General features: G+C 40.9%; 2 protein-coding genes across 2 annotated transcripts; both read right to left on the bottom strand.

The window, feature by feature from the left end:
• On the bottom strand, window positions 1-11,599 carry LOC5499474 (ephrin type-A receptor 4). Its single transcript, XM_048729764.1, has 21 exons — window positions 11,565-11,599; window positions 11,189-11,261; window positions 10,803-11,013; window positions 9,267-9,385; window positions 8,743-8,807; window positions 7,948-8,623; window positions 7,602-7,757; window positions 6,960-7,289; window positions 6,443-6,651; window positions 5,759-5,827; window positions 5,253-5,353; window positions 5,019-5,068; window positions 4,683-4,823; window positions 4,389-4,468; window positions 4,097-4,264; window positions 3,255-3,353; window positions 3,019-3,138; window positions 2,438-2,587; window positions 1,392-1,436; window positions 907-1,058; window positions 1-698 (listed from the first exon to the last, which is right to left on the bottom strand). The coding sequence occupies exons 4-21, from the start codon at window positions 9,337-9,339 to the stop codon at window positions 455-457; spliced, it is 2,928 nt and encodes a 975-aa protein (XP_048585721.1). The 5' UTR covers window positions 9,340-9,385; window positions 10,803-11,013; window positions 11,189-11,261; window positions 11,565-11,599; the 3' UTR covers window positions 1-454.
• Window positions 11,600-13,461: 1,862 nt separating this feature from the next.
• LOC116612546 (lactadherin) lies at window positions 13,462-15,543 on the bottom strand. The gene is made up of 2 exons (XM_048729772.1): window positions 14,452-15,543; window positions 13,462-13,991 (listed from the first exon to the last, which is right to left on the bottom strand). The coding sequence occupies exons 1-2, from the start codon at window positions 14,764-14,766 to the stop codon at window positions 13,848-13,850; spliced, it is 459 nt and encodes a 152-aa protein (XP_048585729.1). The 5' UTR covers window positions 14,767-15,543; the 3' UTR covers window positions 13,462-13,847.
• Between the last annotated feature and the right edge of the window lie 104 nt (window positions 15,544-15,647).

Consider the following 15,647-nt stretch of genomic DNA (forward strand, 5'->3'; position numbering starts at 1 on the left):
ATCCCTGGAAGCGCTTTTATTCAGATGGCAAGCTCGCGTATCTAATCCCTGTAAAAGCTCGATTTAGATGACAAGCTCTCGTATCTAATCCCTGGAAGCGCTTGATTCAGATGTGCATCTCGCGTATCTAATCCCTGTGAAGGCTTGATTCAGCTGGCAAGCTCGCGTATCTAATCCCTGTAAAGACTTGATTCAGATGGCAAGCTCGCGTATCTAATCCCTGAAAAGACTTGATTCAGATGGCAAGCTCGCGTATCTAATCCCTGTAAAGGCTTGATTCAGATGGCAAACTCGCGTTTCTAATCCCTGGGAAGGCCTGATTCAGATGGGCACCCGCGTATACAATCCCTGGCTTGATTCAAATGGCCAGCTCGGATATCTACTTTCTTTGAAGGCTTGGTCTAGATGACCAGCTCGCGTATCTAATCACTGTAAAGACTTCACACTTTAGAATTTAGATAGCAAGCTCGCCCGTCTCAAGCTTCTGGTTTATATGTTTGATGCTTTTCCTTATCTTATTCCTGTGTCCAATCAGATTGACCCCCATCTTTAGCAGGTCGTCATCCTCAAGGTTTCGGATGTGATCGATATCCACGTAACCGCTGCCCATAAAAGCGTCCGCGTACCGTCCCATGTTTATATTCTCGAGCCATTCCTCCACGGATTTCACCATAGCAATGTTGGTAGCCTCAGCACGACTGAAAGAAAAATATGTTATCAACCCCAAACAGTCTATTATTCTCAATTCTTGGCTACGACAAATAGAAACGCGTTGAGCGTTGGGTTTGGATTTGGGCTTCTGGTAAGAAGGGGTGGTGTGTGTGTGTGTGTGTGTGGGGGGGGGGGGGGCGGGGGAGGGGTACGAATGTTTTTCCTGAATCACACAAAACACTGAATTCTACATACCTTATTCGCGATCCAGCGAATTCATCGTTCATCTTGTCCGGGGACCTGATCACCTCGTCGAGCCTTCGCACGATATCAGCAAACTTGGGTCGGCTTGTCTTCTCCTTATCCCAGCAGTCAAGCATCAGATTATGAATCACTTTGGGACATTTCTATATGACAGATAGGAAAAATAGACAGATAGCGAAAATAAAAAAGGACGGTAAAATACTATGAGACAGTGGACTATTTGTCTCATTTTACTCACTAATGCAATAAGTCAAGAACTTCCGATTGACAGTGTAACATGTTATCTATCTTCTACGCGCCTATTGGCACATAAGGTCTAACAATGAACATGCAGGACCGAAAGATCAACGCAGACAATGGGAAAAACATAAAGACGTTTGTTGTTGAATTGGTTGAACCGTTTTTATAAAAGAAGGGGGCGTAAAGGGGTTGCAAAAACCGCAAAGAAACCGCTCAGGATAACGATTATTTCTTACCATAGGCGCCGGAAGACGATATCCCCCCTCCACTCTGTCCATAACCTGCGGGAAGAAGTGAGACGATCAGGAGCAAACCAAATTAGGTTGGCATTGTGGAAAGGGATGGGGGATTGTTGGAAAAATCGTGTCCTATCAAGTCTAAAGAAAAAGTCCGTAAATACAGATTTACACAGTATTTACATGTACTGTAAATATTTACAGACTATGTAAATCATTTTACAGACAACATAACTCTGAATAGTCTGTAAATTAGAATCAAGACGATGCCCAAAGAAACCTTGAAGCGGCTGGTCTGTAAATAGTCTGTAAATATATACGGCACAACTACGCTGGAAATAAACTGTAAAAGTGCCAAGAGAACCTTAGAAATAACCTGGAATTTGTTTGTAAATCCTACGAGATGCAGCTACAGTTACTCTGGAAAAGTGCAGAATGGGGGCCCAGAGAACCCTTGAGGTTGCCTGTAAATAGTTTGAAAATAGTATGTAAAGCTGTGCGATGCAGCTACAGCTATCCTGGAAATAGTCTGTAAATGTGCAAAAAGGGGCCCAGAGAACCCTGGAAGAAGTATATAGTCTGAAAATAGCATGTAGATCGCTGATGCAAAGATTTTTGCAACGTTTGCCTTTATTTTTTTTTTGGCAAAATGCAGCATGTATGGCAATATACATTAATTAATGAAAAACATCTCTTTCCCTATAAAAATACCTGAAAAATACACAAATTCTTCATTTGCAGTTTCTAGATCTCATAATATAGCTTTTACTATGTAATTGTGAGAGACCCTCTAACCAATTTACCGACAAATTCGACATTTCCAGGGTTTGTTTATGAGTCTTTAAATCCGATTTACAGACTATTTCTAATCTATTTATCTCCATACACTGGAAAGGACACGATCTTTCCAGTTTCCTACAAATAATAACAAGCACAAGAGCAATAAAGCGAGTTTCTGATGGCTTGGGGGTATTGGGCGTGGTAAAAAAGGATAAAAAAACGAGGTGTCTTGTGGACCAGCTTGTGTAAAAAGATAAAAGCCTAACCTGGAAGTTGTCCCAAGTCCAGTAGGGCCTCTCCCCAAAAGACATGATCTCCCACAGCAAGATCCCGTAACTCCACACGTCACTTGCCGAGCTGAACTTTCGGTATCGGATCGCTTCCGGCGCTGTCCATCGGACTGGTATCTTACCACCCTGGAAAAATGAGACAGCTTATCAGAACATTGCAATTTAAAACAACGTAGTGTCGCGTAAATAGGGATGCATAGGTAAGATAAGTGCGTCATTAGTGTAACAGGGTAATACGGCAACACTGTTATTCGATTCTTTGAAACTTCGTCTTTAATATTCTTCAGGGCAGACTCAAATAGTGATATTTTGCAGAGCTTGCGACAAAAATATGCCTTAGTACTATAGCCAGAGCGGATAAGGGATACGACAAACTTTAACAACAACGTGTTCAGAAGGTTCAAGGTTCTTTAAGCCTAATCCCAAAAGTGTTCAACAGATTTTCATAATAGTTACATAATTGTTCTTCGTTAGGCTATTTATTTCGTTTGATTTATGGCTATTCAATTTTTTTTGGAGGGGGGGGGGAGTTGTCAGTCTAGGTAGTGTATCCTCACCTGCGTCTGGTATTCAGACTGCTCATTTTCCGGACTATCATCCAGCTCACGTGACAGCCCAAAGTCGGACACTTTGGCAGCCAGATTGTCCGAAACAAGGATATTTCTTGCAGCCAAGTCCTTAATACAAAAAAAAACACGTTTCACCGTTATTCTTCTACTCTCAAACCACCCTTATAGCTACAAATAAGCTAAGCAGATAACCCTTCCAATCTTCCTTGTACAGAAAAGCTCACCCTGTGAATGAAGTTCATCTCGGACAGGTACGCCATGCCCGCTGCCACGCCCCTCCCTATCCCGACCAGCTGGAGAGTGGTCAGGCGACCGTCATTAGACTGCAAAGAATAAAATAATCAAACATACGCCAACCAAACCCGAAAGCTATAATTAGGTTACCGGCGGTGTATTTCCTTTTGCGCGTCAAGCAAAACCTGATGATACTATCAGACGTCGATTTTTTCTTTAAGGATAGGTATTTATATTAGCAATTCATTGAAGGAAATAATCAAACATAAAAACTGCGAGTATCTACACATTTTTTCAAAAGGCTCACAAGAAAATAGAGAGCATGTATGATGAGGAATCTCACGTGTCGCGTACCTACCAGCGTTATGATACAATGTCAAGACGACATCGATCCTCCAATAGCATTAAGTATTGGTCTGAGTGGATGATCATCCACTTACCTTGAGTTAGTTGTTCTAGTGAGCCTTATCCAGTGGCTCGGTGATGATCATTATCGGAGGGGGAGGGGGGGGGTGGGGGAGCTGGGTAATGATTATGGATATCAGCAGGTGACAAAACCTTTTACACTAGCCAACCATATAAAGAGAGTATTTCCCCAACCATAATGAAGTATTTATCTAGTGAGCCATTCCGGTAATGATAAGACATGTGCGAGGATTGACGCATACCCTTTAACTAGCGAACCATTATAAAGAGAACATTTCACCCATTACCTTGAGGTAGTTGTCTAGTGGGCCATTCTCCAGAAACTCAGCTAAGATCATTTTGGGGGAAGGTATGAAAGTGATCCTTTTACTAGCAAACCATGCTAAGAGGGCATTTTTCTCATTACCTTGAGGAAGTTGTCTAGAGAGCCATTCTCCAGAAACTCAGTAATGATCATCATAGGACGAGTTCTAGTGATGACGCCTTTAAGTGCGATGACGTTCGGATGGTCAAACTGGCCCATAATAGAAGCCTCGACACAGAAGTCCTCACGATTCTTATGTGATGAACCGGGCTAAAGACGAAGAGCAGGTAGGAAAAAATATCAATTCCCAAACCCAAAAAGTGCTATCTTAGTTTGAAAATCAGGAAATCTTCTGGATATGGTTTTATCAATAGTGAATAGTCTTTTGAGTTACCTTAAGTATCTTAACAGCCACCTTCTCTTGTGTCTTGTCTTCATTTGTATGAACACCTCTGTACACATCCGCAAACTCACCTGAAATACATTCACAAATGACATTAACGGGTGCAGATTAACGAGGACGGAGAGTCTACGACGGCGAACACGCAAGAATTTAGCGCAAACTACCACATGGTTCCTCAAGCCCGCGGAGAAATCTCACTTGTGCGCCAAGTCGTTCCTCCGAAAATGTTAAGCTTGCAATTATATCACAGAAAAAGATGCTGCCCGTTCCCAACCCCTGAAATACCTCCGCCAATAATGATTTCCAGCTTAAGGTCATCCTTGTTGATTTCCTTAGCAACGCTCATCAGCGCCTCCATCGGGTCACCATAGTTACTTGGGTCTATATACATCCGCTGACCACAGGTTGGTAGCACAGTTGAACCGTCTAGAAGATAAAAAAGTCCCTTAGAATTTCCTGTTGTTTTTCACAATGAGAAATGTTCTAGTTTTATGAAAAGAGTTTGCGAGAAATCATAGTATCTCCAAGATAGATTTTGCGAGATCTTAGTCTGAGACGACAACTCTAAAGTGCCCAGCTAACACAATGACTAATTGGTATCAGAGATTCATGTGTACATACCCATTTCAAAACCGTACATACTGCCGTTTGCATGTTTCGTGTACTTTTTCCTAGAAAATGTCATCACAAAGAAGCTTTTATCAGTTACCCAGATAAGACAGCAAAACATAGAGGAAAAGATTCAAGCCTTTTTACACAGAGAAGAAAAAGGTTGGTACAAATGTAAAGAACGCTAGTTGAAACTTTCAATCCAGTAGAATAGTCGATTTATGACTAATTTAATTGTACACACACCTTCGGCGAACACTAACGACGACGAAGATGATAATGACAACTAACAATAGTGCCAGAGCTGCGCCAGCGACGGCGCCGATGACGGCCGTTGATACGCCTGAAGAAGAGGGAAAACATAGCTGAACAGGCGACCAAACAAAACGGTGTATGGTATAGAATGTTTGTCTTTGTAAAGTTTATGAATAGGTAATCTTGGAATCAGCATGGAAATGCTGTCGATACGCAACAAAAAAAAAATAAAATAAATAAAATAAAGTGAGACAATAGAGAAAAATGATGATAACGCGGAGGGTAATATCGGTGATAACTAAGGTCGTAATCTGAAGATTTTTTATCAGTATTCTATGAGGCAATATATGTGCATCTGATAGTTCAGAGCCGTAGGAGGCCTTGAATTATGACGGTACAGAAACAGTATTTGGGGGGGGGGGGGGGGGCAGAAGGGGTATACTGGGGTTACACGTGCCCCCATGCCCACCCCGTGCTACGGCCCTGTTGTTACCTTTGGCTTTAGACGGTTTAAAGGGGAAGGTCTCGCTGTACGGCCCAAGTCCATGGCGGGTACGAGCACGCACCTAGAATTATACACGAGACAGATAAACGAGATAACGTCGCTCAAATAATGGTCATTGGGGGGGTGGGGGGGCAGACTATGAAAATAGATCGATTTGATAATGATATGCAAGGAATGATCGGTCATGCGCGACAGTGCTGCTGGACATGATGATGTTTATTTTGATAATTATGGACGTAATGATGATGACGATTTTGACTTAGCAAAGAAAAATGAATGGACATTTTCTAGTTGTCAATCTAGTTACCGGCGCGGCGGCAGGTGGCTAACACAGTTTGTGTGCGCCAAATTTGAACGCGTGGCGAAGATACAAAGAAACGGGTCAAAATGTGCCATATTTCCTTTTGGCTGCATAGGATAACAGATCTTCAATTATCTTCATCTATCTTTCAAGTTTTCACTTTACGTCTTAAAACCGTCTTGTAAATCAAGGTTAAACATCATAGACAATAATGATGATGGCGCCAAAATGATTTTTGTGATGGATGCGATAATGATAGAAGTCATTTTGAAGGCGATGACGATAATGGTGCTGATGATGATAAAGATGACGATGATAATAAATGGAAATAAAAAAGATACTAGAGATGACAACATTTATAATCTGATTATATACCTTGAACTCGTATTCTTTCTTTGCCTCGACTTCTACTATCGCCTCGGTAGCGTTTGTCTCAACAGACTGTGCATCATCTACCTCACCGGCCACGTGGTACGTCAACTCGTATGACTTAATAATGCCATTTGGCTCTTCAAGTTTCCATTGCACAAAAACCTCAGTAGGACTGCGCTCGCTTATACTTACTATCTCAGGCTTACCCGGAACTGAAGATTAAGAAAGATTAAGTTCTATTAAGAAATATTTGAATCATCCAAAAACTGTATAAAGATACAGTCAATATGCAAGACATGTAAGCAACATGCTTCGTGAAAAACAGAACAACATGGCTTGTGATGAGTAATCTCTTCTGAAGAGGGTACTATATACACGACTAGCCAAGGGTGTCCTACAGGCTAAACACTAGGCCCCTCTCATTATGTTTTGCCTCTTTCAGTAGCAACTGAATTGTGTTCTGCTTGAACAAACAAGAAGGAAAATGTTCAATTAACTAAAATAGATAAACTGAACGTACCCGCGTCATGTGTTTGTATGACCAGCTTGGCAAACTCGGCCTCTTGACCTCCACTCTCGGCTTGATCACTGACTCCGTTACGCGCATACACTCTGAACATATAGTACGTAAAGGCAGACAGACCGCTGACCCGCGCCGACGTCCAGTGCTGTGTAATCGTGCCTCCACAGGCCTTTACGCACACCGTACCGTTACCATTACACGTGAAGCATTCAACCCGGTAGTACACGTCAGACCGACCGCCCGTGTTATTCGGGGGTGACCAGGATAAAGTTACCACGGAGTCGTTCAATAAATTTGTATCAAGGCTTGTAGGGGCTGAAGGTGGTCCTGGAGCCAAAGCATAAAATTCATTTATAAAGACTCGCCAAGCGTTGAGGAAGCCTTAATGTAATCCTCCTTTGCTCCGTTTTGATGCTTTTCATTTAACATTCAAATGCAAAGGTAAAGTCAAAAACACAAATCGTTTATATTCGATGCCATTTCCCAGTACGTTTGAACGTTTTTCGCTAAATAAGAATTTCATAAATATATATTTTCCCGATACGATTTTCTTCAAGGCATATGCGCACCGTATCCCCACTCTAGAGCACTAAATATAGGAAACTACATGGCTTCGTTCATATAGAGCTCAGCGGTTACCTGTACACGTCTTGTTAATGGACTCGCCAGACTTCCTGTAGAAACCGCTGACACAGGTACAGCCTGTACTTCCAGTTTCAATAGCAACACTGTTGTTAGGGCAACCGGTACAACCAAGATCACCAGCGATGGCTTTGTAAGTTCCAACTTGACACGCTGTAAATGAGGAGGGGGCCATCATTTTTTTCACTTTGAAGTCTTACAAGTCTCTTTTTTTGCCGACAGATAATTGTGTAGCACAAAATATCACATTACAATATCACCTTGAGATGTAACCAATTTAAAGAAATATATCATGGAAAGGGGAGAAGCAGAAGGAGAGGGGGTGGGGGTGGGGGGGTCTCACCTTGGCATTCAGCTCCGCCTCCGCCTGTGGTTGTGTTTTGATGACCTGCGTCACATTGACACTCCCCACTGAACAGCCCCGAACTCCACTCTCCGTCTGATTGACAGTAACCATAGAGATACCCCGCCCCTGACACTTGCTTGGAGTTTGGTGCGCATGCTCCACTTACATTGATAGAATTGTTAGCAGGTGCTACAGTCTCACCAAGTTGTACCAGTGTACTTGGTAGCGCCATGTCTGCGCATCGAAAATATTCTACTAAAATGCTCTGCACCGCAAGACATCCGCCTTTGTAATGAAGGGCAAGATAGACGTACGGTTTGCTGTTTTGTAGAATAAGCGATAATGTCTGTACATTTGGTATCCTGTTTCCAAGACTGGTCCAAAGTTTCGTCGCGTTCAGCGTCCCGATCTTGCTGTACGTCCCCGATGGGCTGTTGTTCGGGTCAGGGGCTAGTCCCGAGTACTGAGTCTCAGACTGATGCGCGTAGACGTCAAAGTCATGTCTACAGTACGATCCACCAGGAAACGAGGAGCAGTCCCTGGCATAAAATGTTGCCGTGAGCTCGATTCTAGAGGCGGGTCCAGTGTTGATGACGTCACTTCTCACCCATCCGTTCGGTAGCGACGATGGAGTGACACAAACAGTAAGCTCGGATTTACTAAAATCCCAGGACTAAAAACAAAAACGAAACGATAAAGAAAAATAGAAATGCATTTCTCTAGTTTTAATTTAAAATCTTAGCTAAAATGAAACATATTTTGGTTTTATTTACCGCGGACCATTGTACTTACACTGCTTCCATTGGCCGTCCATCGTTCCCTCCACGGCTTACCATTCATGAAATTCGCCAAAGGGACTAAAAATGATGTTCATAAAAATCACAAGGCGTAACGACAAACAGAAGAACAAAACATTTTAGTTCCAACATTTAATTGACCATCATTGCCTCTAGGGGCATTGGGAGTGAAGCACCATTTTTTAAAACATTCCAGCTAGCTTCTAAATTCTAGCTCAAACTCGTATAATTTAGTGGTTGAGAACTAAGGAGGAGGGAGAAGTGTGAGATAAGAGGGAGGGAATAGGGGTGGGTTGGAGCGGCAGCGGGTGGCACTATTTTGTCTCTATTGGTGTTATGCCCTGCATGAGGCTCTTAAGGTTTTATTTGATTTGCGCAAGCAAAATATCTAGTTCTCTCGGCTAGTCCTTTAACTTACATTAGTAATAAAGTTATTTATTGAAACTGGGTATTTCCCCACCCTTATTTCTATTTCTCATTTCTATGATTCGTTATGCTAAACCAGTCTATCCAGCTTACCACGCTCAGTTTGTACCAGTCCTTCGTAGTCTAGTAAAATACACAGGATGACCGTCCATAATGTTGCAAGCATGTTGTCCCTCTACTTCCAGTTGTACTGGCATGACGCGAAAACGAGGCTGAGGACAAAAACATTGAATCATGCAAATAGCAATAACCTACCAAAACATGTGCACCAATTTCAAATTAGGTTACTCATATTTCTCGTAGCCTGCTTTGCCGGTAATATATGGAAATGTATCGGTTATTAAAAACTTTGAAGGTACTCAAATGCACATACTATAATTGCTCGAATAAGCGCCTGGCGTAAGAGTAAAAATATGATAATAAGGCTCTCCCCCGTAAAAGCGCCTCGCCTAAGCGTGTTGCACTCAATAGACTCTGTTGACGAGGGGGAATGTAAGTAAAAAGGGGAGTTGAGTTAACCGCACACATAACACTACACAATATTTTATCATTGAATTGCTGCTATGGTTCTGGGAGGATTTGTACTCTTTTCATCTAGAAATGAAACGGATTTTGTGATATAGACCTATCGTCTGTAAAAGCGCCTCTCCAAAAGTAAGCGCCTCGCCTGGGGCATTCGAGCAATTACAGTAAATGATAACAGTACAGCAGGTTAAAAAACTAAATGTTTACAAGTGCATTTTATCGTTTAATTATCATTTACTTGATACCCATTAGGCAGCGCTCGCTATGAATGATCTTTCGATGCAGCATTATTTCAAATTTGTATAAAATAGCTCAGTATTAAAATAAATACATATTTAAAACAAAACAAACAAGCTTTTTCCGCCCTCGATGCGTTAAATGGTTTCCCTTAATTTTGGAGAGCGCGTGGCGTTACAGTAATTGCAATTTGCCAAGACATGTGACTCAGTATTTATCACGCAACGCTAGTCTTTCTGAAGTACACAGTTTGTACATAAAAGAACTACAAGTGCAATAGGGTTAGCTCAAGGGTGTTGCCTCATAGACATGACTATATGTGTATTGAAAGCTGAAAAATAATCCTAAATATAGATGCTGCTATGATTCTGAAATAAAATAACCGTCTGCTGCAAATAGGTTCAATTCATAATTATAAATTGATAAAGCGGGAACAGCATGAAATCATAGTTACAAAACAAACCGAAATACCCAGGACCAGAGGACATGCACGATAACGAGCATAAAATGGAACTGTGCAAATCAGCAATGAGATAATGTCCAGATAAACCTTTTTGGCAAGCTTGAACCCGCTTTAAATAATCGTGTCACACACGGAATCCATAGCTAACTCAAAATCCATTATAACACAGCCAGAAAGTGAAACTCAAACATAGAATACAATACATCGAAAGGTTAAATACTTCATCATGCATAAGTAATTAGCAATAATAAACTAAGCTTCATTTAAATACGAGAATAAGTAATTCCAAAAGTAGTAGTGTGATTGTTGCTGTACTACTCGAATTAACCGCTGCAGAGAACCCGGAAATTAGCGAAGTTTTCACTCGATGTTTTCAGATTCAGCACACGGGAAATAATACTTACAATCATGAATTCATGTTAAGATCGTCCACTCCGCAATCCAAAGAAACAATCGAATGAAAAGTCAGTCCACAGCGACGATGAATACCGGATGAACACCGAGGTGAATTATCAAAAGACGAAACAGCGGTGTCTTCTACGCTTGAATGGCTAACAGTTGATGACGTGATGTCTTTGTCACGCTCGGTACTTAACGTAAGGTCAAGATAACCTTCTAGATTCATGAAAAAAGTACAATTTTAGCATACATCTGGGAGGTTATTTATCTGCATGTATTAGAAATTAAAGGCTTCTACCTCGTTTTACTCTCCGGCAAAGAACCATTGGCGAGCTCGTGTCAGCAACATATTCCGAAAGAAAGGGAAAAAAATAATAATGATAATACCCACCTTCAACAACACATCAACATTGCCACTAAATATTCCCAAGAAAGGCGACAAACCCCAGCTTTCAGCTTTTACTCTGTTAGTACGAGTAGAAATAATAACTATAATAATAAGGTACTTTTAATTTGTTATGATTGGCATTCGGACTTTAAATAAGTTAAAATAACTTTCAAAGTTTTCAGAAGAAAGATTTTCTGTCATCATCAAGGATACACGCGAGGTGGTAATCCGCCATGAATTACAGATAATGGCTTTTTAGAAGATAGTCCTTGCGCAAAGCGCGGAAAATCCGGCTTCCATCTTTGTTGTCCGCATTTTAATATACGGCTACGTTAACATCGCTTTACCGCTTTTCTGTAAGACGCATTGCAAGACTAACCTGTGAATAGCTAGTGATCCCGTTTATTCTGTTTAATCACGACAGTACGCGAGGAGTAATCTCCCAAATGCGTATTCCAAATGGTCTTTGTTCTAGATTAGCAATCTGATCTTTCAGCATTAATTCTGCCGCAATTTCGTTTTTTTACACAATATTCATTATAGCACAGATCCCAGTTACAGAAAAGGAAACGTGTCAGTCTTATTTCAGTTTTATTCAGCTTAAACCGCCTCAGTCTAAAACTTTGTAAAAATTGACAGAGTTTTGAAGAAAATATTTCAGAATCCGCTTTCCTGTGGCCTACCGTACCATGGACAGAGAAGTATATCTCGGGATACCTGTGGTTTCTATGGTGATGTCGGCAGAATGTAAGCCTTAGTCGTGCGAGAAAGGCACTGGGCGCTTCAATAGGGCCGTAGCAGGGAATGGGAAAATGGGGGCATGTCCCCCCCCCCCCCCCCCCCCACACACACAATATTTTTAAATTATTTGGTAATGACGAGCAAAGTCGAGGCGTGGCTGCGCCCCCAAATATTTTCTTTATATTTTGTAATTGTGCCTCCTCCCCCAATATCAAGGCCAGCTACCGCACTGTTCAAATAGACAAATCTGCATACTGACAAAAAAGATATTGAACACAAAATATGCAATATGATCTCAGTTTATCTTGGTAGCGCCCCAGTTATACAGAAAAAGAGGCCTCTGCTAGCAGGGATATTTCAGTTTAAAACCAACAAAAATAACATGCTGTGAACGCTGCCCGATAGCAGTTTATTGTTTAAAAAACTGTTCGATTACGGTTCCAGTGGCCGATACAGGGGGAGGGGGGTGAATTGGGTGGATATCCACCCCCCTTTTTTTGACTAAAAAATAACTTTGTTTGTATTAGATCTATTAGAGAGAGTAGACAGGTAGAGTATTAGATGTATGTGACCTCTGGATCAGTTATAAGCGGTCTATAGGGCGGCCAGTTTGTCTGGATCCGCCCCTGGGTTCAGTTTATCCAGGTTGTTCAAAATTAAAAAAAATATAATAATAAATATAAAAATAAAATGCTGTGGAACACTTCTTGATGGTTTTTGAGTGTTTATACTGTTCAATAAAGCAATAAACTAACTCTTGCCGTACAGGTTACTTAAAAAATTAAAAATAAAAATGGAGCACTTATCGACTGCTTTTGAGTGTTAATATTCTCCATATTCTTCTTCACCGCTCGGTCAATCTCTTGGAGGCCTGGGTCTAAAGAATTTATAGGATTAGTAAGAAAAAGAATTGACCAAGCGAGCAAGTTTTGCTTAATAATTTTTGCCGCGAGTCTCAAATTGAAAGGAATCAGTATTTTTCACCATGTTTTCTGGGGATCGGGGAGCGGGAAAACTTTAGCTCTTCCAAATATGAGCATCTGTGCCCATATAAGGCAATACATACAAAGGACACTATCCGTTGGGAAATATGTTTGATATGAATTTATCAGGTTGCCCCAAAGCAGAAAAGTGCTGTGCATACGACTGTTTGATTACAGTCCAGTTTATTCATGTTGCTCAAAAGTGCTCGGTTAAGCAGTTCGATGTTTTTACTGTTTATTCATTTTTCATTATCACATGTTTATTATCACAATAATAATTTTTTTTAAATCAAAATCAAATCTAGACCTTAGAATCAGTTCAAAAAGCATCAACACAAAAAATGTTTAAAGAATAATATTCAAAGAAGGTAATGTCATCATAAAAAAAGATGAGAACTCAGGTATAAACAAACTTGTGCTTTGATACAATTGTTCTAAAATTCGATTACAATTGTTTGGATGTATGCATCATTTATGTACAATGGCAATGCCAATGATCCTAATAATAATAATAATGATAATAATAATTATATATATAAAGAGGATGCCTTATTACCACTTGGGTGATTTTTATGAGGGTCCTCATAGATACATTATTATACTTACAAGTAATAAATACAATGCATAAAATTAGAAAATGAAAGTAGAATTAAATTAATTAAAAAATGGAATTGGAATATATTATTTATAGAATATTATTATGGATTATTATGGAAGATCATTTACGAGCTTTCATTCGAGTTCGAGATTCTTTAATTTCAAAATTATTACCTATCGTGAGGTTTTCTCCAAAAGTTCAAAAAGCATATTCGCCATTCTCGTGAAATTGAAACCATTAATTCAAGGAAGTCGATTTAAAATTGAGCTCGAAACTTTACAACCTATAACTTTCTGGCAAACAATGGGCCCTGGTCGTCCGGTTGATGCTGGTCCATCGGTCAGTTATCACACCCATAGAGCTCCGCTCTCATTGAGATATAATCTTCCCACGCCTTGACAACAAATCGGACATATCTCGCTCGGACAGGCTCTGGAAGATAGTTGGACACCACAGTATTTCGATCCGTGTTTCCTTGGAACTCCTAAAAAAAGAAAGTACACTATGAATTAAACAGAGGCCCCGGTCTAAACGAATTCTCAACCAAAAACTATTTTTTTGTTATAGTTCTCTTCGAGACAGATGCAATCGGAAGGCAGGATACAATACTCTAGGAAGCGCATAACCGACAAAGCAGAGCTTTTATCAGTTTTCTCCAGCTTATGTTATGGACAAGTGTTATGATAATGGATTTTGATACTTGTCTTTATTTGACTCGAACAGTACGAACGAAGCTCAGTGTTATGTTATGCAGTATCTCTCCTGCACTATTCAATGTTATGCAGTATCCTTCCTTCCAGAAAGATGAATGGTAGCAAATTACATCTCCGTCTTTATTAACGATTAACATTGTTAACATGAACAAACATTTTTAACATTAACGATATTTAAATACGATATTTAGGTATCGCAACCTCTTAAGGTGTGAAGTACGTCGTGCTCACCTTAATGGCCCCTCCTTCTGAGCAAAATGACCAGGTAGCTTGATCCAGACTGTGCCGTATCGCATAGCTCTTCACCCACTGATAAAAATTATGAGGATTATTCGGTCTCCCCTGAGTCGCAACTTTGGTGATGGTATTCTCTGAGCCAAGGTCGGCTTGTAGCCACTCATCAATGGTACTGGTTTGAGCTGACCAGGACCCAGTACTGCCGCCATTGATCATTTGATTGTTAAGGCGTGCTTGCCACGGCGTATGGTTAGGTCCATAGAAAGAGGAGGCGGTGATTTGGGAATTAAGGATACGTTCATTCTCCATTCCTAACGCGAACGCACAATCTATGTAAAATAAAATGAAAATAAAAAAACAAGTGTTTTCTGTTTCTAATCGCTGTGAAGGCTTGATTCAGATGGCAAGCTCTCGTATCTTATCGATGTGAAGGCTTGATTCAGATTGCAAGCTCTCGTATCTTATCGCTGTGAAGGCTTGATTCAGATGGCAAGCTCGCGTATCTAATCATTTTGTGAAGGCTTGTTTTAGATGGGCATCTCGCGTATCTAATCCCTGTGTAGGCTTGATCTAGATAGCCATCTCGCGTATCTAATCCCTGTGTAGGCTTGATATTCAGATGGCAAGCTCGCGTATCTAATCGCTGTGTGGGATTGATATTCAGATGGCAAGCTCGCGTATCTAATCGCTGTGTAGGATTGATATTCAGATGGCAAGCTCGCGTATCTAATCGCTGTGAAGGCTTGAGCTGGATGGCAAGTTCGCGTATCTAATCGCTGTGAAGGCTTGATTCAGATTGGCACCTCGCGTATCTAATCGCTGTGAAGGCTTGATTCAGATGGGCACCTCGCGTAACTATCTAATCCCTGTAAAGACTTGATTCAGATGCCAAGCTCGCGTATCTAATCATATTGTGAAGGCTTGTTTTAGATGGGCATCTCGCGTATCTAATCCTTGTGTAGGCTTGATATTCAGATAGCCATCTCGCGTATCTAATCCCTGTGTAGGCTTGATGTTCAGATGGCAAGCTCGCGTATCTAATCCCTGTGAAGGCTTGATGTTCAGATGGCAAGCTCGCGTATCTAATCCCTGTGAAGGCTTGATGTTCAGATGGCAAGCTCGCGTATCTAATCCCTGTGAAGGCTTGATTCAGATGGCCATCTCGCGTATCTAATCCCTGTAAAAGCTTT

Source organism: Nematostella vectensis, chromosome 7 (assembly GCF_932526225.1).
Source record: "Nematostella vectensis chromosome 7, jaNemVect1.1, whole genome shotgun sequence".
In the NCBI taxonomy this organism is placed as follows: Eukaryota; Metazoa; Cnidaria; class Anthozoa; order Actiniaria; family Edwardsiidae; genus Nematostella; species Nematostella vectensis.